This window comes from Oryza sativa, chromosome 1, assembly GCF_034140825.1.
Source record: "Oryza sativa Japonica Group chromosome 1, ASM3414082v1".
NCBI classification, from domain to species: Eukaryota; Viridiplantae; Streptophyta; class Magnoliopsida; order Poales; family Poaceae; genus Oryza; species Oryza sativa.
In genome coordinates this window covers 35,155,377-35,180,640 of record NC_089035.1, presented here as the reverse complement: position 1 = coordinate 35,180,640, position 25,264 = coordinate 35,155,377, and the positions used below count along the sequence as shown (strand labels likewise).

Here is a 25,264-nt window from a genome sequence, read left to right as displayed (position 1 = left end):
AAATAAGATTCCAAGGTGGTTTGAACGACAGTTTCGACTGACATGACGCCTACGTGGGGTTGATATGGCACTTAAAGTAAAAAAAAACATGAGACCCACCTATCAGTAAGTGTTCGATTAATAATTAAAAAATACAGTGAGACCCACTTGTCGCCCCCTCTTTCCCCTCTTTTATCCCTTTCATCATCGTCATCGTCGACGGCGGTGGTGGTAGAGTCGGCGAGACGGAGATGCGCCAGGGAGGAGGTGGTGATGGTGGGTGGTAGACAGTCAGGGTTGTAGGCCTCGTCGGCTAATGTCTGCTACTCGCCAGCGTCGGGAGGAAGTGCGAATCATTGCCGAGGTGGTGGCGAAGGAGGTTTGGAAATCGGCAGCAGTGTCATCCCGTGTGGAAGGTGGGCAGACTGAGGCGCGCGTTCGCGGACGGGCAGCAGGTGGTAGTGTCGGTGCCTGACCAAGTACGCGAAGGAGAAGCGTAGCGAGGAAATCGCAGGCTGATGACGAACAAGAGAGTTAGAGAATGGGGGAAGAGGAGAGATGGTTGTTGACTTGTTGCTTGCTTGCCTAGGGAGGGGGAACGAAGTGAGCACCTTAGAGGTTCTAGAGCTCCTGCACCTCACCGATTAGCTGTTGTAGCACCGCCACCTCCCTCATCTCCCTCCCGCCACCGCCACAACGACACCACCTCCTCGCTTTGCCATTTCCTCCTTCTCCTACTGGATGCCGGTCATCGCCCCTGTCCATGTCATCCACGGCTTGCCTCCCCCTGGTGAGGATGGGGAAGAGAGGGGAGAGAGGAGAGAGAAAGAAGGAAATAGTTGGTTGCTGACATGTTAGGCTCACATGGGTCTTATGCTGATTAAATACAATTGGCCAGAGTCAAAGCGTCACATCAAACGAAACTGGAGTCACTGAGCCATTCTGTCTTGGGATGAAAGTTGACACAGTTTGGTAGTTCGGGGGTGGGTTATACCTAGTATTGGGGTTTAGTAACGAATTCCAAACTTAGTTAATGTTTTTTATCTTCTCTCATTAAATCACATCATCCACCTCTTCTAATTTTTTTATGATTAATTTATAGTCCAAATTATTTATCTCATTTTTTCTCTCATTAAGTCACACCATCTATTTTTTTACTTTTGTATTATCAATCTATATACTATTTGAATTATCATAAACCACATTTAGAGCCTTTTCCAATGATCGATAAAAAAACAAATTCTATAAACTTGTCATTTAGCTATCTTAGACGTTATTTCTACTATTATCATATGATGTTATTTCTATAAACTTGAGCATTTTTTTTTGTAAAAGGCAGCGCCGTACCAAAAGGCACATAGCTAATCAGTTCCAGCCATATTTCACAACCTGGGGGCCAATCAACCGCAGAGCCGAGCGCCACTCGTACTGGCTGCCCAATCGCCCCCACCAAGTACCAAACCACCTCAACGCAACGAGGCGTACGCGCGCCGGCGGCGTTCGGTCTCGCGCCGTGGTATTGCCATTTGCCAATGCCCAGTTGCCACACCTCCTCAGGTCGATCGGACGGACGACGCGAGCGCGACAGGGCCACCACCAATTCACCCACCTTTCACCTCGACGCACCACCGGGCGCAAGCGCAAGCGCAAGTGCGGCCGGGTGACGTCGCGGCAATCATTCCATCCTACGCGCGCCGCGCAAGTGACCGCTCGCGCGCCTTAGCCTGGCCAGTGGCAGCAGCCGACACAACGACTCGCCCCCATTTGGACGCCCACGACGAAGCCACGACCGGAGCCAAAGAGGGGAGATGATCCCGGCCGGCTTTGTCTGCGAATGGCGCACTCGGTTTTGCGATCGGATCGGACCGACCATGCACCAGCGGAACAACGCCGTTGACAGCGACCGGCAACATGGGAAGCGTCAGTTGGAACACATAAACCGGCACTAGCGCGGTTGCATCGAGGGGACGCAGTTTGCAGTATATTGCATGTTTGCGTCGCCGTGATATGAAATCGTGGTAATCTTAGCTCACACGAGATCAGGTCTCGAACCGACAAAATCTCGCCGATGGACGACGCTATCGCGCTACACGCCAATTTGTTGTGCGATCCTTGATGCTATAAGCGTGTCACAAATCACGTAGAGATCACGGGACTAGCAGGCATCAGGCAAGGTGCATGAAGATTTTTTGTTTTTTAAACACTCGACACAGCTGCCACACGAACACGCGTTGGACTTAACCATCATTGTTTGTGTTGGATGTGAGAACTTAACGCAATAATATAATCATTGTGCGCGATGATACAGTGATACATCCAAATTTTTTAAAAAATAATCAGGTGGTAGGATCAGGCCGGCCTGGCGTCCTTGAAGAAAGGCTCTGTTTTATTAAGGAGATCAGCATGATCAAGCTGCTTATCTTTTGATGAGAAAAGTTACACGCGGCGAGATTGCTTCAAGGAAACATATGAAAAGGAGGCAAGGCGCCTGCAGAGAGTGACAAGCAAAGCTTTAAATATATTTAAATTTAAAACTTAAAGAGTTATTGTGTAGATGGTTGCCATCATTTATATCATCACGCCGCATTATAATTGCTTTAATTTGTTGGATGTAGTAGTAGCACATCGCTTTCACTTTCCTCTTGTTAATGGAACAGTGCATCCAAAAATTAATAGTATAACCTTACTTGCCGGCTTCCCCAAGTCCGAATTCTTGATGACAAGGTTTGAGTTCGAGCACTAAACTAACCAAACGATTAGAACTGGTTACCAGTATACACATTATCTGCCGTCCAAATATCTTAACAAAAATGGAAGCGGCCTGCCAAAAAAAAATTGAAGCCTACAAATGGAGACACATGGTCGAATTTTCTACCCACATGATGTGAATGCTCACATTTACAGCTACTCTCTTCATTTCATCCGGTTCGATCGCTATATTATGGACGGAGGGAGTAATTATTATTTCAGTAGGAAGCGACGTATCCGCCGATAATAATGTACATCGTCAATTTTAAAATATATCGGTCCAGTCTCTCGAAGGTGCTTATATAGTAGGGTGTGAGTTGACAGGAGCGAGTGTGCGTGTGTAGGGGTGGGCGTTCGGTCTGACTGAAAAATTCGGTCCCGGTCTTCGTTCATTCGTTCATTTCGGTTTTTGAAAAATCAGGACGGAATTTCATCCAAGAAACTCAGGACCGGCAAATTCGATCTCGGTCTCGGTCAGACCGATTCGCTGGAGACGTTCGGTGGCTCGGCGACAAGGGCTAGTGGCGAGGCCACGGCGGAGCCCAGCTGGAGGTGGTGCTTGTCGGGGCCGTGGCGGAGGCGGGCTGGCTGGAGGCGGCGCCAAGGCGGACGGCGGCACCTGTTGGGGCCGTGGCGGAGCTCGGCTGGAGGCGGCGCCGAGGCGGATGGCGGCACCCGTCCGGGCCGCGGCGGAGCCTGGCTGGAGGCGGCGCCAAGACGGTCGGCGGTGCTCGTCGGGGTTGCAGCGGAGGCGGGTTGGCTGGAGGCGGCGCTCATCGGGGCCATGGCGTAGGTGGGCTGGCTAGAGGCGGCGGCGGCACGATGGATGCCCGCGGAGGCGATGCGGCGCGATGGGCGGAGGCGGCGCGATGGATGGGGATCGGAGGCGGAGGTGGCGCGATGGATGGGTTGAGGGCGTCGCGTGACTCATGACTAGGAGCGGTGACTTCTAGGGTTTAGCAATTTACTGGGCTTATTGGGCCTCCTAGGCCTATTGGGCCACAATTCGGTTTTCTCGGTTAATTTAGTTAACTGAAGCCAATAACCGAATTGTCCGAAAAAAATTTGGTCTTTTGAGGGCTGAGACCGAATTTCTCGGTCTCGGTCTTTTCGGTTCGGTTCTTCGGTTCGGTCTTATTTTGTCAACCCCTATGCGTGTGTATGTAAGCGTTTGCGTTTATAATGTGTTTTCTAAAAAAAAATATTGACTTAATTTTGCAACATATAATTTGAACATAATTTAAATTTCCAAAACAAATTCTGGACATAATAGTGCAGTTTTGAAGTTGCCAGATAAATTTACAGCGACAAGAGGCTCAAAAAGTTAAACTAGATAAACAACTTGGCCTCGATGCTAGATTGCTATCTCTATTAGTAGGATGCATCTTTAGAAGTTCAAATAAAATACGTGATGTGTTGTTTGGTTTGTTTTGGTTGGTTTAAGGAATCCTGATAGTGGGCAAGCCTCTCGGGATAGATGTCAAGAACCAAGCTATAGAAACACTTCTACTCATAGGAAAATCTTAGAAAATCCCTCGAAAGAGAGGTTCCAGAACTCATCTAGGAGTTCGCATGTTATGGCTACATTTATTTACTTACCACTAGATGAGCACTAGCTCCAATTTCGTTGAAGCCAAGTTAATCCCTGGACTATTTTCTTTAGAAAAATCATGTGCACCAGACATGATGATACTGTGGTAATTTAGAGGAAAAGAAAGAAAATATACACATTTCTTTTACGTTAGGTCGACCAATTCAGTTTAGTATCATGATTTTTTGGATATTGTTTTAAATCCATTTTCAACTTTATAATAATTACATCGAATAATCATAAAAATATGCCTATTTTTGAAAAGTGAAATTTATAGAATTTTCACATTAATTAATATAACCATAAAAAAGGGCATTTTGGATTTTTTTTATGGAAAACAGCAGGAGCCTCCCACTGCAGTATATTAAGTAATCAGAAGTTTATAGACAAGCATTTAACACCGTGTTTTCTTAATTTTACAAGGATATTATTCGAATGATAGTTCTAGTGGCTCTTTTTAGTTTTCTAATATCAGTCTTCCTAGATAGAAAAAGGCAAATAAAAAAAGAAAAAGGTTTGAACCAAATTTTATTTTCAGTAAAGGACACGAGAAAATGATGAATAGCCAACGTGCCCCCACTTCGCATCCCCCGCTTCCATCTCCATATCTATTTCTCTCTTCCCGCACCTACTACTACACTCCTCCCTGGTCCCAACTTCCAATCTGCAAGAGCGACTGAGAGACACACACACACAGAAACGGCAGCGCGAGCCGCAGGCACATCGTCTCCTCGGCTCCTCGCCCCGCGCCGGCCGCCGGCGAGAAGGGCCGCAGCCCGCGGCCAACGGACGCACGGTGTGCACGGCCTCCTCTCCCTTACCGACGCCGCGCTCCTCCCTTGTGCGCGCGGCCTGGCCTGACCGACCTCCTCGCCTGCACCGCGGCGACCGGGGACAAGCAGGTCGGTCTGCCTGCCGGGGCTGAACGCGGCTGGATCGAATTCAATTGTGAAGGTATCCATTCTTTACCTCGTAGCAGCAGAAATCTCGTCTCGATCATGGGGAGCCAGACAATGGCGTCGAAGGCCGGAGGCGGGGGCGTCGCGCGGCGCGGAGGAGGGCGGATGCGGAGTCTGGGGAGGCAGGGATCCATGTACAGCCTCACCCTCGACGAGGTGCAGAGCCAGCTGGGCGAGCCGCTGCACAGCATGAACCTCGACGAGCTGCTCCGGAGCGTGTTCCCTGACGGCCTGGCCATCGCCGACGGTGCCGGTGCCACCACCAGTAGCCAGCAGCATCAGCCGGGCTCGGGCCTCCTGCGGCAGGGGAGCATCACGATGCCGCCTGAGCTCAGCAAGAAGACGGTGGACGAGGTGTGGAAGGGGATCCAGGCTGCTCCGAAGAGGAATGCCGAAACGGGCGGCGGCGGCGGCGGAGGTCGACGGCGGCGAGAGAGGCAGCCGACGCTTGGGGAGGTGACGCTCGAGGATTTCCTGGTCAAAGCTGGGGTTGTCACCCAAGGATCTCTCAAGGAGCTTAGTGATGTAGGCAATGTGGATCCGGTTGGAAGAGGTGTTACAGCAACCGGGACTGTGGATCTGGCACCTGGATCACACTGGATAGAGCAGTATAAGCAGCAGATTGCATCTACTGATGCTCATCACCATGGGCAGCAAGGTGTGCAGGGTGCTTATTTTCCGAATCGATTGGTCCCTCAGCCACTTAATGTTGGCCCCGGTGCTATTCTGGAGCCATCCTACTCTGATGGCCAGACTTCTTCAGGAATGATCGGCGGAATGTCCGATTCGCAGACGCCTGGAAGGAAGCGAGGCATGTCAGGGGATGTGGCAGATAAGTTGATGGAGAGAAGGCAGAAGAGGATGATCAAGAACAGGGAGTCAGCTGCCCGTTCAAGAGCCAGGAAGCAGGTGCAATATGTGTTTTACACCTTTCTATTTGTGGCAAATTTTTAATTAGCATTGTTCTTGCTGCATATGATGATTAAGAAGGCCACTGTTACTTTAAATTTAGTTTCTTCATGTGACCTGTGAGTTTGTGTATTACCCACATGATTGCATAATTACATTTCATTTGTGACAGGCCTACACTAATGAACTTGAAAACAAGGTTTCTCGTTTAGAAGAGGAGAATGTGAGGCTAAAGAGGCAAAAGGTACTGTCTTTTCCACTGCAATTATATCAGAATGTTGCAAATTTCCCCTATCAAGTATTTTTCCCCGGTGCATGCTTGTCCTATAAATTAACCAATTAATTCTTCCCTAATTTGTCTTCACTTTCTGCCTCTGAATAGGAGTCAGACTATTTGGTAAGTGACAGGAAATAAATACTATCACTTGTACTGTCTCTTATGTCTAGTTTTTACTATTTCATATTGTCAAGCTACCTTGTTGATATGTACTTGTCATACATCACTAAGACCCTTTTATGGCCTTACTACACCTTATGATTTTTCAATGTTTTCACAGCTCTATAATAATAATATAATCTTAAGTATTTGCTTCCACCACTTGAGGTGACTGTTTTTAGGTAGGACTGTAGGAGTGAGCCATATACTGTTCATTCTATTAGTTGATCTAATTATTAGGCATGTCCCGTCAAGCATTTATTTGAGCCAGTATCTTATTTGTGCCTGAAGGGAGGAAACTAATTTTCTGGTGGATATTGGGGGTATCTTGTATTTTTCCTTAAATATCTTCGAAAAGACTACCTTATACTATTATTCACTCTAAGTCGATAATAAAATGGGGCAGCATTATACTAGGAGTAATCTTGTGATGGAAAACATAGAAATACATCGCAGTCTAATCAACAGCAATATTATCATCTGGTATGATGAGCTGTACTACTTCATAGGTAGTGTATCAAGTTACAATCAAGAGGTCTTCGTCATGGTCATTGTTTGTGTGTAGGAATTGTCTTCTGCATGTCAACTTTTGGATGACTGTCCAATAAAGTAACTTCTTACCTATGGCATTTGAAGAATTCTGCTTGCAGAATACTGTTGTGGACTCTGGTTCTAACATATTGCATCTCTGGTTCTAACATATTGCATCCCTCTGACTAATTGGTTAGCTCCTCAAACAAAGCAGTGTTAGCAATAAAAGATATTTTCTAAGTTATTTTGATCCCATTAACCCTGGATGGCCATGCGTCTTTTAAGCATCCTTCGTACTATAGGAAGATTAGCAAGGATCCAACGGACTGAATCATGTCCCTGGAAAGCTAGAAGTATTAATCTCATGTCTATTTATATTTCATATTTTTCTGGTACCACATTGTTTCAGTGCATCTGATGTGGCAAGAAAATTGGCAGTAGTACTCCTTTAATGATAATTCAAAGTTTTAGCACTTGCCACTGGATATCAATTTAGCTAGTACTATATATTATGCTAATTTTGTGCTTAATCCTACTATCAGCCAAACACTGTCCTGTTCCATATATTTTACACCATATATTTTTGTATTCTGATGATGCCATATTGGGTTACTTATCCATACACAGCATTGACTTGTTTTCCCCTCTCATGCTATCTTCAGGAGTTGGATGAATTAATTTGCGCTGTGCCTGTACCAGAACCCAAGTATCAACTCAGGAGAACAAGCTCCGCAGATTTCTGATCATGCCCGCAGTATTTTATTTTATAGTTTTTGAAGTGCTCTTGCTTGTAAGTTTTGCCTCCTGGGGTTTAGAATCATTTCCTAGCTTCTTCTTGGCTTATGTCTAGCTTAGTGATTTGTATTGTGTAGATTAGCAGGAGCCTAGTATGTGTTCTGGTAGCACTGCTATCTTTCTGAGGCCTTGCTACTTTCCTAGCTAGGAGTATGTAAATTTGCTGGACACATCTAGGTTCTCAGAGCTTTCTTATACTTGGTGGTGACATCGGCTGCTCTTCCATAGAACTGCAAGGAGGATGCAATCTTTAAGCCCAAATACTTCACTAAGATGAAGGGTTGTAACATTACTGTAAAATTCAATTTCTGGATAGAACTAGCTGGACTATGATCTGATTGTTGAGATATCTATCCTTGTCAGAAATAATTATTTTGGCTAATTTATGTTAGTGCGAAAAATGGTGGTTAACTTCATATGTCGCTGTCTGTCTCCAACATCATCTGCTATCAGTTGCTGAAACATACTTATCCTGAATGCCCCTGCTGTACTCACTGCATCACATCCTGAACCCGGTGTTCGTCAGATGCCATTTCGAGCAACAGTTCCCGCAGCAGCATCTGTTGGTGAAACATCTTTTACTCTTGGAATCTAGGATGCGATTTGTTTCTCTCTTTTTGTAATTTTCACAGCACGAATCTCATCCCATTCAAATCAGAATCTATAGAAGAAAACAAAAAAAAACATCCGTATATGTCATTCTCACATTATCCAGATGATGATAGATTGATGCTTTGATAGGACTTGCTCCCTTGGCAGCTCGGGTCTTCTCATATGTTGTGGGCTTGAGAATCATAAGAGTTCGGATTAACACCAGCAATCAAATGCTTGTTATATATACTTCTTCGATCTGAAATAAGCTAGTAGTAATTAAATGCAATAAGCTAGTAGTAATTAAATGCTTATTGTATATTTCCTCCGTTCCAAAATAAGTGAACTAGTAAAGAGCACTAGTAAAATACTCCCTCATTTCTTAAATGTTTGATACAGTTGACTTTTTTAAACATGTTTGACCGTTCGTCTTAAAACTTTTGTGAAATGTGTAAAACTATATGTATACATAAAAATATATTTAAAAATAAATCAAATGATAGAAAAAGAATTAATAATTACTTAAATTTTTTAAATAAGACGAATGGTCAAAATTTTTTAAAAAAGTTAACGGCGTCAAACATTAGGGAGTATGTTGGGAGCATCGTTTTAAGAAGAGCGGTTGTAATGCGGTACAGAGCAGTCTGTGCAGGCGTCTTTCACGTGTACGTTTACACTGGCAACATAGCGTAAAGCTGGAAAATACGTTTTGACCTTTAGTAAGCGGGAAATCTGTTGAAAAGCTGAGGTGCGAGCGTGACGGTGATGGAGGCAGCAGTAAGTCAGCGATTGGGCGAGGAAGTCGGGGAAGGGATGAGCCGGGCCAGTGCCAGTCGACCGCCGCCGCAGCTGCCGCCGCCGGCGAGCGGAAGCGGCGGCCGCCTCGCAGTTCTCGCGTCTCATTTGTCCCAATCTTCTCGGACGGCCGGCGAAAAGGAGGCCGCACTCGCCGCCGGCCCCTCCGACGGACCAACCATGTCAGTCTCTCTGTATCTCTCTCTCTCATCTATGCGCATCATGATGTCTTGTTCACTTGACCAGTTCTGCGAGAAATTTGTTCTAGTAAGCGCACGGAAGATATTGGATGTTGGATGAACAGATTCTATTGTGCAGTTTCGGTACCGGGGGCTGTAAAATTTGTACAAAAATGTAGCTCGAGCATGAGTTATTAGGTTAATGCAGTTCTGATCGTTATATAATTTGAATAACCCTTTAGATTGATTATGTGGGAGGAGTTGATTCGCTAAGGAGATCAAACTATCAAACCGGTGCTTAGTTTTTTTTTTCGGTTGTAAGCATCCATGTTTATGGGCGGACACTGCAGAAACCGATCCTCTTCATAATGGGGGAGGTTAAGCACTGCTTGTGGGGGTTAAGTGCAGTAATAATAATGGATTTTGGTGCGTTTGCATAGCTATAAACATCCTGGGAAGAAACATCTGAAGATCAGGGCTAGATCAGCGCAAAATATTCTTGCTCAGAGTTAGGGGCCTGCATTTTCCTTGGATGTCTGGGTTGCTGGTTAGATTTGAATTATGTTGGATAGCTAATAGTAACTAACTTCACCTGGTTCTAGAATGAATCGAGATCTTGAGATATCTGAGAAATGTAGAATGCTGTACTGGGCTTATTCAAATGGTCCCTCATGCTGCAGTGCAGCTGTGGCCACCAATTATATACGGAGAGAGTAATTCTTCAACAGAAGCTCATTTATTAGAACAGAGCCACATAACAATTGAGCAATGCTTGATTGCATCAGCATCTGGTAGCAAAAGTACAAAATATTAATACAACAACCCATGTAGACTAGAAGTTGAGTTCCTGCACATCAAGTGATATTTATATGAACATGCATTTTTTATTCTTGCATGATATCTAATTGTAGAGAATTGTTCTGCGATAACTACTACTATATAACATAGCAGGTCAAGCTTCTTACATTTCTAAAATCTGCCTACTAGTCAGCGTTTGCTGAATATTAATTTTCATCTATTTTCTTTGAGAAGGCTTTACCACAGTTGTTCTGGTTGTGTTTACTATTTTATCCCCTTCATGAAATGTGGATTTCCATGGATGACCTTTGACCTTTCATTCAGACACCTATTTCTCTTCCTTGCAGTTTTGACAAAATTTTGCGGAAAGAGATCCCATCTCAGGTGGTTTATGAGGATGAAAAGGTGAAGTCTCTTCTGTGCTATAGGGATAATTTTCTTATATACAATGTCTATGAAAAACACCCTTTCTTCAGTCTTAAAAGTTAACGAGCTATTTGCAGGTTTGTTTTTGTCAGCCCTACACCATAGTTCTCTTCTCCAAAACGGGAAAGAGTAAATTTCACAAAGCAACGACTTATTTTTTTGGGGTCAAAATTGTCATAAGAAAACCACAACCTTCTGTTCCAACTTCACAAAACTACAACTTTGGAACAGTAACTATTGAAAATCTACAACACTGTCACTCATCCTGTTATCGGACATCTGGAGTCATCCTGTTAGCCACACCCCACCTCCTACTTAGTACACAATAACTGGGCAAGCTGCACACAATGAACGGCCATGCCAACTCATCCCCCTATCCCCGCTACATCTGGATGTACTTATCAACCATAGCGATACATGTTCTTTTCCCTTCAGTTCGCATTTCAAAATAGAGGGCTCAAAGGTGGAGCAGGTGAGAATCATCAAGGCGGTGCTGCTCAACAAAGGCATTATCACAGAGAGCCGTTCCAGAGTTAGCAACTTAGCATGTGCTAATGGAAGTTTGATTGTTTGTCGTACTAGTGGGACCAATGTCATATGATTTAGTTTTAGTTTTTCAATATTTATTCTTGCAAAGTTGTGCTTTCGTGAAGTTAAATAAAAAAAAAGTATACTTTTTAACCGGTTTTATGATTTTTTTTAATGCGGGAGAAAGCATTACTCATCTTCTGGGAACACAACAGATTTGTGTGTCATCACATTAGATGAAATGAAGGTTCCAAAGAAAGGTTCGAGATGTACATGTTATTTCATTTATATTTATCTCACTAGTCACCTGAAAGAATTTTGTGCCGTGGTCGAATTCTTTGTTCACATTCACAGCTAATATTGATATGGAAGGTTAATTATCCTCTCTCCATTCAGTGTTCATGAAAAGAACTGTTCTAGTTTTCTGGCTCGGTCCCCGTGATAACTAACTTTGGTATCTGCATTAATTAGTAATCACTGCTATGTACTAACTAATTCGTTTGTTGTTTGCTTGAACATGATTGTGAATGAAAATGAGCTGCTAATAGGTCACGTTTTGAATCTTATCAGTGCAGACCCTTGCATTCAGAGACATATCACCCCAAGCTCCAGTACATATTATAATAATTCCCAAGGTTAAAGATGGATTGTCTAGGCTCTCAAAGGTACTTAGTTTCATCTTATCTTTTAAACATCGTAATGGGTTCTATTTAGTTGATTCCATCTTGAATTCTTCATATGTGAAGTTCACAGTGAGCTATGTACCCAGTTCACTAGAATGAGTGTTATGGCAGAGTGGTAGATGCTTGAAAATAGTAGACTATTGCCTCTTTTTACTAATGGATAATAATCTCTCTCTCTCTCTCTCTCTCTCTCTCTCTGTAGCTTTGTACCTTAAGTTCAATATTATACCTTAGGCTTCTTGGATCTAACACAACATTTTACTTTTTTTTCATCCTCATGTCCGTAACATACTACGGATTAGTAACTATAAAACTCTACCAACTCGCTAAGAGGCCGGGCACTGCCACGCAGGTCATCCGCTCATCTACCATGTTAATATATCTTGCCGACTTGCCGTGTACACGTTGATTGTGGTAAAATAATTTATAAGAATCATGATATCACATTTCAACAAATCATGATCCTTGAGTAGCCACATTATTTTGCTGAATGATACTACAACTGGCACCTATTTCAATTGTCATAGGCAGAAGAAAGACACGTTGAGGTTATGGGCCATCTTCTTTACGCTGCTAAGACCATTGCAAAGCAGGAGAACCTTGATGATGGATTCAGGATTGTCATCAATGATGGGCCTAACGGATGTGAGCATAAGCTTGATCCCATTGAGACGGTGAGGCCTTTCTTATTAAGATAGTTGGACTGACTTTTTCTGTGTTATGTAGGTCAGTCTGTATATCACCTCCATATTCATCTTCTAGGGGGACGTCAGATGAACTGGCCTCCTGGATAAGTTGTATATTCCCAAAGAGGTGCTCTGTTATGAAAATGTAACCGGTAACATTCTCTTTATCTCCATCTGATGTGATGAGCAGTTTCCTTTATGGTATGTGCTCTGTAACTGCTATATACTGGTCTTAAGGTTTTCCGTTTCCTGTTTGCGACAACATAGCCATGTCAACAGATTGATCTCTGAAGCAGTGGCTAATTTCTATTGACAGCCGCAAGAGCATCCTTCTTCTCCCTGAATGAATGTTATCCCTGAAAGAATGCAGAAATGTTTTCGCGTGTGTTCTGACAATTCCTGCTAGATAACTGACTTTCGCATGTTATGCCAGAGTGCTTGACAACTCTACCTAAACTTGACAAAAAAAAAACGCGACAGCCTGAAACAGTGAAACTGTGAAACATTCTAATTATGCTGTGTTCCTTTTTGCAAGTTCTCAACTTCTTTTCGCACGCACGGTTCCCAAATTGCTAAACAGAGTGTCTTTTTTAGAAATTTTCTATATGAATTTTGCTTTAAGAAAATCATACTAATCCATTTTTCATTTTTTTAGATAATACATAATTAATTATTTGCTAAACTATTACTTCCTCCGTTTCACAATGCAAATCATTCTAGCATTTACTATATTCATATTGATGCAACAGAGGAATTACGTCGTTTTCCCAACCCATACCTCCGAAACACAGCCATAACTAGCAATCTGGCTTTGAGCCATAGTTGGAATCAGAGACAATCTCAGAAGAAATCACCGTACTTCAATTTTGAAACGGCAAAATTCCAATTTTGCATTCAAGCAGTTCGAGAATCATATGCGTCGATTTTTTCCAATCAGAAGGAGTAGGTCTCGTCGCTCTCGCGTCGCGTCCAGGTGCAGCCGTCGTTCTGTTGCAAGCGCATCGCATGTTGTACAGTACAAAATGGCCACCCACCCCCACCAAACACCTTTCACTACCACTCCTGCACAGCACAGCCTGCACTACACCAACCAACCACCAAAACCCTTCTTCCCCCATCGAAAGCCCATCTCACTCTCCTCCCCGCCGCCGCCGCCAAGCCTGCGCGGCGCCCTCCCCTCCCGATCGCCATGGCCTCCATGGCGTTCACCGCCGCCAAGTTCCTCCCTGCCACGGCGCCCACGCACCTCGACTCCTCCCCGCGCCTCTCCCCGCCCCGCGCCGGTAGCCTCTCCTTCTCCCCGCTCTCCTCGTCGTCGTCCGCCCTCCTCCTCCGCCTCCGATCCCCGTCCCCGTCTGGTCCGTCTGGGCCAGGTGGCAGGCTGCCCCCGCCGCCGCGCTCCTACGGCGGCGGCGGCGGATCTGGCGACGCCGCGGATTCCGGGGGCAGCAGCGGCGGCATCCTCGGCATCTTCCTCGCCGGGTGGGCGGCACGCGTCGCCGCGGATCCGCAGTTCCCGTTCAAGGTGCTCATGGAGGAGCTCGTCGGCGTCAGCGCCTGCGTGCTCGGCGACATGGCGTCCCGCCCGAACTTCGGGCTCAACGAGCTCGACTTCGTCTTCTCCACCCTCGTCGTCGGATCCATCCTCAACTTCGTCCTCATGTACCTCCTCGCGCCCACCGCCGGCGCCTCGGCCGCCGCGTCCGCCGCCGCGTCGGGGCTCCCCAGCCACATGTTCGAGGCCGGCGCCTACTCCTTGGGCTCCCGCGTCGCGACGCTGCTATCCAAGGGCGCCACGTTCGCCGCCGTGGGGTTCGCCGCGGGGCTCGCCGGCACCGCGATCTCCAACGGCCTCATCTCGCTGCGGAAACGCATGGACCCGGCGTTCGAGACCCCGAACAAGGCGCCGCCCACGCTGCTCAACGCCGCTACCTGGGCGATCCACATGGGGGTCAGCAGCAACCTGCGGTACCAGACGCTGAACGGCGTCGAGTACCTGCTCGCCAACGCCGCGCCGCCGTCGGTGTTCAAGGTGTCCGTCGTTGCTCTCCGGTGCATAAACAACGTGCTGGGTGGCATGTCCTTCGTGCTACTCGCGAGGTTAACCGGGTCGCAGAAGTCTGATGCGCCGGCCGCCTCGGCGACTGCGGAGGAGGAGAAGGAGAGGTTGATAGCCGTGGGCAATGACATTGCCGCAGACGCCGTCGGCGCGGGAAGGGATGGAGAGGGTAAGTGAGTGGATGCATAATGCATATGCTTGCTTGCTTGCATCGCTCAAGCTTCGTTTGCGGCTTCTTGGACATGGGCCAAGAAAGCTCTGTAGATGATAAGCCGGTTGGCTTGGCAATAAGGAGTGAGGCTTGAAACAATTTGTTCAGTCCATCTTTGGTGTTCTTGGTTTAATCTGTCGACATGCTTAGTTGATCTTAGAATAAAGCTTTACCTTTTTTCTGTTGCTCGTTTTGGTCACTGGCCTAACCGGGGGGATTACTTTGCGCGCGGTAACTTCAATTGCTTTGTTTGCATGCAATTCTGTGATCCGATCAGACCAACATTGTAGATGTAAGGACTGAACAAATGAAAATCTAAGCGTTGGGGGGTTAGTGATGTACAACTCAGATAAAATTCTCTAGTGTTTGCATAAGTGAATTGCTGTTTGTGTGTTTAAGTGCAGATAATTATGTCTGCACAGCCAGAACCAGACTTACCTCAGGTCTTCCACTGTGGCAATTCGAGTTTTACCTTTTCCTTCATAAACCATATCTGAAATTGGCTGTTTGACTGTGTATCCTGTTTTGGGCAAGGTAGCTTGTGCCGAAATGCTTTGGTTATATCGATATTCTTCACCGTAATAAGCTGTGCAAATTTGAGGCATAAAGATTGCCAGTATCCCTCTTATTTGCACAATTGCGCCTAAGCTAGCCTTTGGCTGTCAACGTGAATAGTGGTACTCCACATTAATATTTGTTAAATGGATAGAATCACAACTTTGAAATTAAACAAGTGCACGAATCGTATCAAATATTGTAATGCACGCGATATGAATCGAATACTAACATAGTTCTTGGTCCTAGCATAGATAAGTTACGAAGGAAAATTGTTCCAGATCTTAACTGATTATGGTACCTATTGCTTGCACAATAACTCAGTGATGATCATCATCTACTGTCTATCAGTGTTTGGCTCCTGTCTTCTGAATACGGAGGGCATCGATAGATGAATAGTATATTGATGTGCTTTTCTGATTGAATTGTTTGCAATTCCATATCGAGCCGTTCAAGTTGATATTATCAAAGTTTGGTGAGAGGTTCCAAATGCGTTCCACCTTTCCCCTTGTTTGGTGAAGGAAAAGACGATTCCTCAGTGTCCTCCCGAAACAGCAAGCGCAAACACTTGTAATCGCGACTGGTAGCATTTGCCATTTTTGTTTGCTCTGTAATCCTCCTAACACAAGCCTGAAAAGTACAAATATGAAGCCCAATTTTAACACGCGATGAGTTGCCAGGTGGACTCCGGCGTCGACCATCCTGCACGTACCGTGCATCAACGTACTACCTAAACCAGGACGTGCGTACATCGCACGAGGCATGTAGTAGTAAACTCGTCACTTGTCACCAACCAAACAATCGCCTTCGTCCCCTTCGAGTTTTACCACTGTCTGTCTTCTACTCTTCCAGCCTATCGTTTTGCCTATGCTTATGTTTATCATTGAAAATTTAATTTTTCAACCTTGATTTTAAAGTTTATTTTAGGGTTTTTTCATTGAAGTTTATTTTTAGCATTTACTTTTATATCGCTAAGAACACACATATAAAAATCTTATTCACAAATTACTTTTTGTTTGCAAATATACCGTTTAGCTTATTCCACGAATAGGTCAAACGATGAGACCATTCATCTGGCAGGTTGAAAAAGCAATGTACTCCCTCTATTTTTTTAAAAAAAAACTTAACCTGGGAAGGCGGATGTGAGCTATTAGTATAACGAATATGAACAACTCTTTATCTAGATTTGTTGTACTAGCCTACTAGGAGAAATCACATATTCGTTGAATTTTTGTTAGGGGATATTTAGATCTAGGAGTGTAAAATTTTGGCGTGACATATCGGGTATTATATCGGGTATTCGGGCACTAATTAAAAAACTAATTACAGAATACTTCAGTAAACATCGAGATGAATTTATTAAGCCTAATTGATCCGTCATTAGCAAATGTTTATCGTAGCACCACATTGTCTAACAATTCGTCTCGCAAATTAGTTGCAATATGTATAATTAGTTATTTTTAGTATATATTTAATATTTTATATAAATGTTCAAATGTTCGATACGATAAGGTGTAAAATTTTTGCGTGGGAACTAAACTGCGCCTTGGACGAACGGAGTGTGTTACACAGTGACAGTTTCCCGGTTTGCTACGGCGAGCAGGTTCCGTGCGTAAGCAACTAATGGAGAGAGAGAGTCAGTCAGAAAACCGCACGGCTCGCCAAATCCGCAGGTGCGACACTGCGAGGTCGACCGCGCGATGTCCGGTCCCTGACGCCGGTTTGGGTCGCTGCGCCGTGGCAAGACCGGAGACCCCTCCGGCTGCGGCTCGTTTCCAGGTGGAGAGAGAGAGAGAGAGCCCAGCCCAGCAGCCCGTGATCGATCCGCACGGCGATTGAAGCGGCTGCCCTTGCCTGCCACCTTGATCGATCGAGCATGTACATGCCCACTGTGTCCGTGTCACGGTCACGCCCAAAATTGGCCGTAGCGCGATGGCAGCATCTGAATTTTCTGTGCTCCCAGCTGAAGGCAGTCCACGTTAGAGCAAGTTTAATAGGATAGTCCACTACTAGCTTTAATTTATTTATAGCTAATTTAATAGCCAATTCATATAATACTAGGTCTCATCTGTCATACACACACTGTATTTTGGAGTCCGTGCTGCAGCTAGTTATAAATCTATAGCTCGCTGCTCTTCTCTCTTATCTTTTATTTCATTAAAATATGTTTATAGCTGGTTAATAATCTGCTATTGTAATTGCTATTACGTCGAGCTACCAGCCGTGCCAGATGCGCGCGCCGGTGTGACGGTGGTGTCGTTGGCCGGCGGCGTGGTTTAGTCAAACCAACCGGTGAAGGGGAGAGACCAAAAAGGCTCTGGATTTTCAGATCTTGCAATGACACTTTTGCCATGTGGGTGTCTATCCTGCGGACACGGATCCTCTAACTTTACATGGTAAAGTCACGGTGTGACTTTCAGACCATCTCCACCGTCCAACTCATCCAACGGAGGACGTCCCTGCGGATGCTGCTTCCTGGCCATTAATGCCATTTGATTCCTGATGGCCTAATTCTACCTAAAGATTAATCTAAATAATACTACATGAGATTAGTTCAGTAACTAAAAATTACCTGCCACTTTGTGTGCTAAGTTATTTTGTATTTTGGTGATTAAAATTTATAAAGGTTGTAATTTGTTATTATATGAAATACTAAGTTGGTATTCACACAAAGAAATAGGACATTGAAATTACTATGGAACAACTGAAATTTAAGCAAATAATTGTGTGAAACAAAAGAAATTTAATAATTGTGTACCAATCAGCTTCTTTCATTAACCGAGTCAACTAAAAAATCATATCAAATTTTGGTGTTAAAACAAACTAATCACATGCACTGATTGTACAATTGTTTGTTGATAATGCTAATTACAGTAGTTAGTCTTCACATGGAATCGGCAACTTAATTAGCACATAAAGTGACAAGTAATTATTTTTTTTTCAGTTACTAGACTAATCTCATGTACTAGTATTGGAGTATTGTTTAGATTCATTAATCGTTGAGTAGAATCAGCAAACAAATACTAGCATTAATGGCCAGGAAGCAGCATCCGCAGGGACGTCCTCCGTTGGATGAGTTGAACGGTGGAGATGGTCTGAAAGTCACACCGTGACTTTACCATGTAAAGTCAGAGGATCCGCATCCCTATCCTGCGGCCCTGTCGTTTCACCAGATTTTATGCCAGTTCCTTTCTTCTACGAGGACCATGGTCATGTGCAGTTTCACCACACATGTTTCGTATTGGCACATGCACCGGTTGCCCCCCTGGATCGCCTTGATAATCTGCACAAGTTCCAACTCTAAATAAGAAAAGAAAAAGGTGTAACACAAGTGGCTAGATCATTGCTTGTGTACCTAGAAAAAAAAGCAGGAAGGATCAAAATACATACTACAAAACCAAAAGGGAGAGATTTCTGATCAAAATAGAGCTCGACTGTCCAAGCTTCTGCAACTTGCCTCAATCATACATCAGTGCTGATGTAACATACCCTGCCAATTGGCACGAAACAAAGGGCAGGACCACGTTGTTTAACTGAACCAACAATTTTCAGTTTGCTCGAGTTACCTAATGTAATTTTTTCTTACTTTATTCAATGAATTGAATGCTGTCAGGTGCTAATCGTTAAAATTGGAGTTTAGGATGTGTTCACGTCAAAATTAAAAGTTTGGTTGAAATTGAAACGATATGACGGAAAAGTTGAAAGTTTGTGTGTGTAGAAAAGTTTTTGATGTGATAGAAAAGTCGAAAGTTTAAAGAAAAAAATTGAACTAAACTTGCCTAATCTGAAGGCCGAAACGGTGCGAGCAGCAGCAGCAGGAGGCTGACAGGTGACAGCCACAGCGCCGGATACGTGGCTAGGTGAGGAGAGCGTGAGGCTGGCTAGCGATCATAACAATGGAAATCTTCCACTAAACTATGACTAAAATACATATTCTCCACCAAGAAGGAATCGATGAAATGGAAGCAGGCCGGCCGGTGCGATCTTTGGCTACATGTGCTGCCCACAAATACATCGGCATGGTCGCAACGACAGATCCAATTTGGTGCCTCATAGACTAACATATCTCGCAACTCACATGCTTTCATACACTACTGTCTTCAACTCTCGAGTACAGATCTCTTTGTATCGATTGCCTATTTGCCTGATTGTCTCACATGGACGCTGTGTATATATATAACAATGGACTTGATCGAATAACATCCTCACTAATCACTTCTCAGTTCTCATCATTGTTCAGACAGTTCAGTAGCTTCTCTCCTCAGCTAAACACACAGCAATGAGATCTGTCAGCATTTCTGTCTACTTCCTGATCATCTCTGCCTTGCTACTTCTGCATTGCTTCCTAAGCCTGCAGACAGCAAGATTGCCTCGTGATGATTGGGCATCGGAAGAGAGGTTTCAGTCAAGGAAGCTCCTGCAGAATGTGCTGATCACAAGTTCAGAGAATCCACAGGTGTTCCTTGAAGCAGCATTACTAGTAGATAACAAGAGCAAGAAGCAGCCTGACGTCGAGGCGACCGAGAGCCTGAAGAAGGAGACGCCAAGCAAGGCCAACCCGATTCAGAATTAGTCAATTAGCAAGTGCAGATTATGACTCCGGTTGGAGACTGATGTGAAGTCTTTGTAGACTGAAGGCTGTATAGAGGGATTTTTGTATGCCGTTCTTTTAACTGAAACCATTCGATTCATCATTGTTTTATACTAGTATATAAAGCTAGACAGAAAAAGAGATTTTGTTTCCCTATTTCCATTTGTTTGCATCTTTTTCAGTCACACTCAACTTTATCAGCCCGTCAGGTCCATTGAAAGAGGTTGGTTTGGAAATGCATATTGAGCCCTGTACTGTTTCTTTTGTTCAGATACAGATATGCAAACAAAGTGAACATGGACCATGAATCCTACGGGAGAAGATGCGCCATCCTTATGCCTGCAAACTTGGCTGCAAATATCCTGTTCCATTATGCTACAGTGATCTTTATTCCCACACAACCATAAAAAGATAAAAATGACCTATTTGATGAGCCTACTTGCCAATTATCGTAGCTTTTGTAAAAAGGCAGGCACTTGTATGATAAGGCACATATGTTAAGGCGTTAGGAATCAATGAATCATTGCACTGAACTTTTTTTTGAGAACTATTGCACTGACCGAATATACATTTGTCCGTATCCGGTCCTCTCCAACCTAAAGCATAGTCTGTAGTACTAGTTCTCTACCGTCACGATCTACTCCTATTTGTTAATGAATTTGGGGCATATGAATTCCACGTGTATTCCAAAATTTCTCCTCAACAAAAAAGAAGCACTCCTTGCGTTCACTGTTCAGTGATTTTTAAACAGTCCAAAAATCCGGGAAGTTTGGACTGCGGGATTTGCAGAAGAAATTACCAACTGGGCTGGCTTGATACGCAAAGTTGGCCCAGTAAGAATCTGGGCTTGAGGCCGTCGATACGCAATAATGTAGCCCAATAACGCAAGGCCCATCTCTCACGTTATATACTCCCCCCTCTGTTCGAACCCTTGTTGACGCTGTAGGTTTCCCATTCCCGCCGCCGCCGCCACCGACGCCGTCGCCGACGATCCCATGGCTCCCGTTAAGAAGACGGTGGAAAACCTAAGCTTTTATTTGGTTTTGAAAGTTCTTGCTGTGTGGCTTTGTCTCTTGGTGTGGGCGTTTGATCGATGGGTGGGGTGTTCGCGGTGTTTTGCAGAAGAAGAACGCGGAGGGGATCAACAACAAGCTGCAGCTGGTGATGAAGAGCGGCAAGTACACCCTCGGCTACAAGACCGTCCTCAAGACCCTCCGCAACTCCAAAGGTAGCTCTTTGATTCGTTTCCTAGTCACCGCTCTAGCTTCATTCGTTCATCAGTCAAGCCTGGTACATATAGTGTGATAAATCTAAATCATTTGGAATTGGGGGTGGGGTGGGGGGCTGTAAATTTTCGGGGAACACATCTTATTATGTTATATTCCAGAGTATAGCATGGATCTTGGGCAGTTTTGCCATGACAGAAAGTTGCCCTCTGTCGTTTGGATGTTGTCATTTTTACTCATGTGGATGTCAGAATGGGACTGGAGTTTGGCTCTTCGGCTTGCCCTTTTTGTGTCTTAGAGATGAATGCAGCGCCCAACAACAATTCATCTTTCCTTGCTGGTGTTCTCCTTGATCAAGTCTAGGGGACTAAGTGAGATTGAAACATTTACTGCGTCACTGACTCACCGTTGCTTGTATGCGCATCACTAGTTGTTTCTACTATAACTTACAATAATGTAAATGTCCTCAGTTGAGAGAACTTTTGTCAGCCGTATAGTAATTTTTAGCATGGTAATTCATGAAATAAAACTGCAGGCTTTTTCATTTTATAACAAGTTTATCCAATCAGACATGTTCAGGTGATTAGGATGCTATTGCCATGTTTGTATGATTGTCCACGGTGAAGTTGCTAGTTGGCACAAGGGACTGAAGTTTGGCCCTTTGGCTTTCCTTTCTCAGCCTTAGGGATGAATGCAGTACCCAACAGCAATATAGTTTCTTTTCCTTACATAAATTTCCAGACACTCCCTTGTTATCTGGGAAAGTAAGGAGCTGAAACATTTTGTCTTACCTTTTTACATAGATATTTGATGTGGTCAGTTCATGCGTTTTCTTATGTTATTTCTATGAGTTAAAATCGTCCTATTTCCAGTTTATGATTACCTTGCTGTTTTTTTTGTAGTGGGCAGTAGGTGTTTAATTTTCACAACTATATCTTTATCTGGGGAATTCATGCATCTTGAAAGACTGTTACTTCTGTGAATGATATACAGTCTTGCTTCTGGTCACCATGATTGTGTTGCAAGGAATTAATCATTAAAGTGTTCATCATTATGGTGCTATACGAATCTACCTTTTTCACCATGGAATTTCTCTTCCAATGCTTAGTAGAAATTTCTATATCAGCTTATTCATCAATGTGCTACCTTCTTGATACCCTGTTTATCCATTGGGTCCTGATACTTTCACGATCTGTTTTGAATCTTCAGGGAAGCTAGTTATCGTTGCAAACAACTGCCCTCCACTTAGGAAGTCTGAAATTGAGTACTATGCTATGCTGGGAAAAGTTAGTGTGTATCACTTCAATGGAAGTAAGATTACTCTTCATTCACTGAACCACACATGATAGCTGCAAGGCTTTCTTTTTTGCATTAATTTATGCCTGTGCATGCATTAGCCTGTTTATAATTTGATTCGTCAATTTCAACCTCTCAAATAGGCTAACCGTTATGTGTTGGTTAATTCAGACAATGTTGATCTTGGCACTGCCTGCGGCAAGTACTACCGAGTGTGCTGTCTCAGTGTCGTCGATCCTGGTTAGTTTCAGTGACTTCAATCTTTGAACCTTTCCTTCCGCATCCATATGAACTCTCCATTTCCGTTCTTTTTTTCATTTGAAAACACCAATAATGCTTCTCTTGTAATCCAGGTGACTCGGATATTACCAAGCAATTACCTGAGAGTCATTGATGTGCATGCATTGGCCTTGTGACCGATCTTATCTTCACTTTTTGCTCACATGAAAAAGATATATATCTTCATACGGTGTTCTTGTGAAGTTGCGATACATTGATGAACCAAACCTGGCACACTTCAATAGCATCGCCTAGTTTTGCTCTGCTAAGCATCTGTCAACGGTAAAGGTAGGAGTGAAATGTATGTAGGATTTGGAGGTAATGGGAAATAAATGGTGCAATCTGTTTTACTTTCCGAGTATTCTCAGGCTGTCATGCATCAAGTAAATTTAATTAGATGACAAGCAGTTTCAAAATCCAACATTGTCTTGATGCGCGGTGTTGGCTGCAGCTATAGATGGCCAAAAGGCCCGAGGCCCGACGGCCTGGCCCATGGCACGGTGTTTAGGTCCGGCCCAAGCACGGCACGGCCCGTCAAGGGTCGGGCCCGTGCCGGCCCGGCCCGACCACCGGGCCGTGCCTGGGCCTCTCCGCCGGCACGTTGGGCCGGCACGGCACGGCCGGGCCGGCACGGCACGATGGGCCGCATGCCAGGCCCGACACATAAACAATAGGGAGTAAAAATAGACATTATATGCCACGGTCGAAAGAATAGGGACGTAAAGTAGACTTAATTTACATATATATATATATGTCAGCCCAAAGAGGAGGGACAAAAAATAGACTTATTTTCACTATATATATGTCACCAGCCCAAAGTGGAGGGACGGAAAATAGACTTATTTTCGCTAGATTATGTCACAGCCCAAAGAGGAGGGACAGAAATAGACTTATTTTAAAAAAAGGCACGATGGGCCACCCGCGCCTTCGGGCCGGCCCGGCACGGCCCGACAGCTGGTGGGCCGTGCCTAGGCCAGGCCGTGCCGGGCGGGCCTTTTGGCCATCTATAGCTGCAGCAGATGATCAAAGCCATGAAGAAATGAACTTGTCCCGCCCGCGATCGAAAACGCCCGTAGTTGCGCGCCTGCAAATCCAACTTCGCGTGCGGTGTGCCGTGCGTGTATGTGACCACCGTCTCGGAGACTCGGAGTACGTACCCTACGCCACTGGTACGGGGTAAATAATCGCAAAACCCACGCGCTCGCGGGTGTCGCCGAACCGGAAGCAGCGCGCGCATCGTCGTTGGGTCGCGGTCGTGGCTAAGCCGTTTCCTCAGCTTCCACGCACTCTCTCGATCGGGTCGCTGCCGCTGATTTGCCCAAGTAGATTTGGACTCTCGAATCCTAGTCGGATCCAGCCGCGCGCGCAACACGGACGCCCGGGTGTTATATTTTCCGGTCGACTTACGCCAATCACCAAGTCGCGCGTACGCACGGTCGCGGGGGCAGCCTGCATGGGGACCGTGTCATCCAGCAGCCGCCGCCGTGCGGCCGGGAGCCAACCAAGCAGCAGCAGCTGGGTGAAGGCGCTCGACGTGGAGAACGATGAGGAGGCGGCGGCACGCGCGGACGCGGACGCGGACGCGCACGCGCTCGAGGCGAAGGGCGACAAGCTGATGTCGCAGGCGAGGCGGGAGCTGCACGGCGTCTGGTCTTACGTCTCGCGGCCCTTCATTGTCGCTGCCAGAGCGCGCTTCTACTTCCACAAGGCCGCCGAAACCTTCGTGCTCGCCAACAGCTGTGAGTCTCTCTCTCTCTCTCTCTCTCTCTCTCTCTCTCTCTCTCTCTCTCTCTCTCTCCGTACTCCTCTCTACGTACGCCAACCAATCGCGTCCTCCGTGTTTTGCACATTTAGATCAGGTTGTTTTACTTATTTCAGCCGTGTTTTAGTAAGATTTCGTTCCAAAAGAATTAAATTGGTAATGTATACCTCAAGTTTATTTGCTCAAATTGAACGCATTGCCTCATTTGGAGGACGTTTTTTTTTTTCTGTTCTCTATAAGATGGTTGTAGAATTACTGCACTGTGAATGCGCTTCAACGATGCGAATCAAATTACTTTTCCATAGTAGGTTGCTAAACATTGTGTGACTCTTTTTCAGGGAGGAAAGCGGCGGCTGCACACCACGAACATGCCGTTTGTTGCATGAAGGTCAGTGTGTAATATGGCTTACGCGACTTTTAATTTCTTTCATTGCTAAAACCGCTCTAGACACATCTTTTGATGATACATTCTTAATTTATGTTCTTCCAATATTTCAGATTGGGCGATCAGGTAGGCTCAGAGCGGCATTTGCGCTCTTCGAGGCTGGAAAATGCTACATGAAAGTTCTTGAACCTGGTAAACACGACACGTGAAACCCTCACGCACGCTCTCTACTTCTTAACATCTACTGTACTAACTTTCACCACGTA

The 25,264-nt window shown here is 45.0% G+C and overlaps 5 protein-coding genes across 11 annotated transcripts; all 5 read left to right on the top strand.

Annotated features, from left to right (window-relative positions):
• Positions 1 to 4,960: 4,960 nt before the first annotated feature.
• Positions 4,961 to 8,297, top strand: LOC4327590 (ABSCISIC ACID-INSENSITIVE 5-like protein 2). Its single transcript, XM_015772268.3, has 3 exons — positions 4,961 to 6,186; positions 6,359 to 6,430; positions 7,816 to 8,297. Exons 1-3 carry the CDS (start codon positions 5,317 to 5,319, stop codon positions 7,894 to 7,896), a joined length of 1,023 nt encoding a protein of 340 aa, XP_015627754.1. The 5' UTR covers positions 4,961 to 5,316; the 3' UTR covers positions 7,897 to 8,297.
• A 987-nt stretch (positions 8,298 to 9,284) lies between these two features.
• Positions 9,285 to 12,978, top strand: LOC4327589 (14 kDa zinc-binding protein). 7 transcript variants are annotated; one of them, XM_066304865.1, is made up of 6 exons: positions 9,285 to 9,516; positions 10,659 to 10,716; positions 11,453 to 11,525; positions 11,836 to 11,930; positions 12,480 to 12,593; positions 12,680 to 12,978. In XM_066304865.1, exons 1-6 carry the CDS (start codon positions 9,305 to 9,307, stop codon positions 12,740 to 12,742), a joined length of 615 nt encoding a protein of 204 aa, XP_066160962.1. In that variant the 5' UTR covers positions 9,285 to 9,304; the 3' UTR covers positions 12,743 to 12,978. The 7 variants fall into 7 exon arrangements, with proteins under 7 accessions (XP_066160962.1, XP_066160956.1, XP_066160961.1 ...); XM_066304859.1 differs by having other exon boundaries at positions 12,476 to 12,593; XM_066304864.1 differs by having other exon boundaries at positions 12,476 to 12,593; positions 12,675 to 12,978.
• Positions 12,979 to 13,686: 708 nt separating this feature from the next.
• On the top strand, positions 13,687 to 15,089 carry LOC4327588 (protein RETICULATA-RELATED 3, chloroplastic). The gene has a single exon (XM_015766639.3). It carries the CDS (start codon positions 13,824 to 13,826, stop codon positions 14,868 to 14,870), a length of 1,047 nt encoding a protein of 348 aa, XP_015622125.1. The 5' UTR covers positions 13,687 to 13,823; the 3' UTR covers positions 14,871 to 15,089.
• A 5,897-nt stretch (positions 15,090 to 20,986) lies between these two features.
• Positions 20,987 to 23,212, top strand: LOC4327587 (large ribosomal subunit protein eL30). The gene is made up of 5 exons (XM_015777597.3): positions 20,987 to 21,066; positions 21,173 to 21,278; positions 22,486 to 22,587; positions 22,744 to 22,812; positions 22,926 to 23,212. Exons 1-5 carry the CDS (start codon positions 21,046 to 21,048, stop codon positions 22,964 to 22,966), a joined length of 339 nt encoding a protein of 112 aa, XP_015633083.1. The 5' UTR covers positions 20,987 to 21,045; the 3' UTR covers positions 22,967 to 23,212.
• Positions 23,213 to 24,156: 944 nt separating this feature from the next.
• Positions 24,157 to 25,013, top strand: LOC9271886 (uncharacterized). Its single transcript, XM_015792366.3, has 2 exons — positions 24,157 to 24,590; positions 24,952 to 25,013. Exons 1-2 carry the CDS (start codon positions 24,305 to 24,307, stop codon positions 25,011 to 25,013), a joined length of 348 nt encoding a protein of 115 aa, XP_015647852.2. The 5' UTR covers positions 24,157 to 24,304.
• The last annotated feature ends 251 nt before the right edge of the window (positions 25,014 to 25,264 follow it).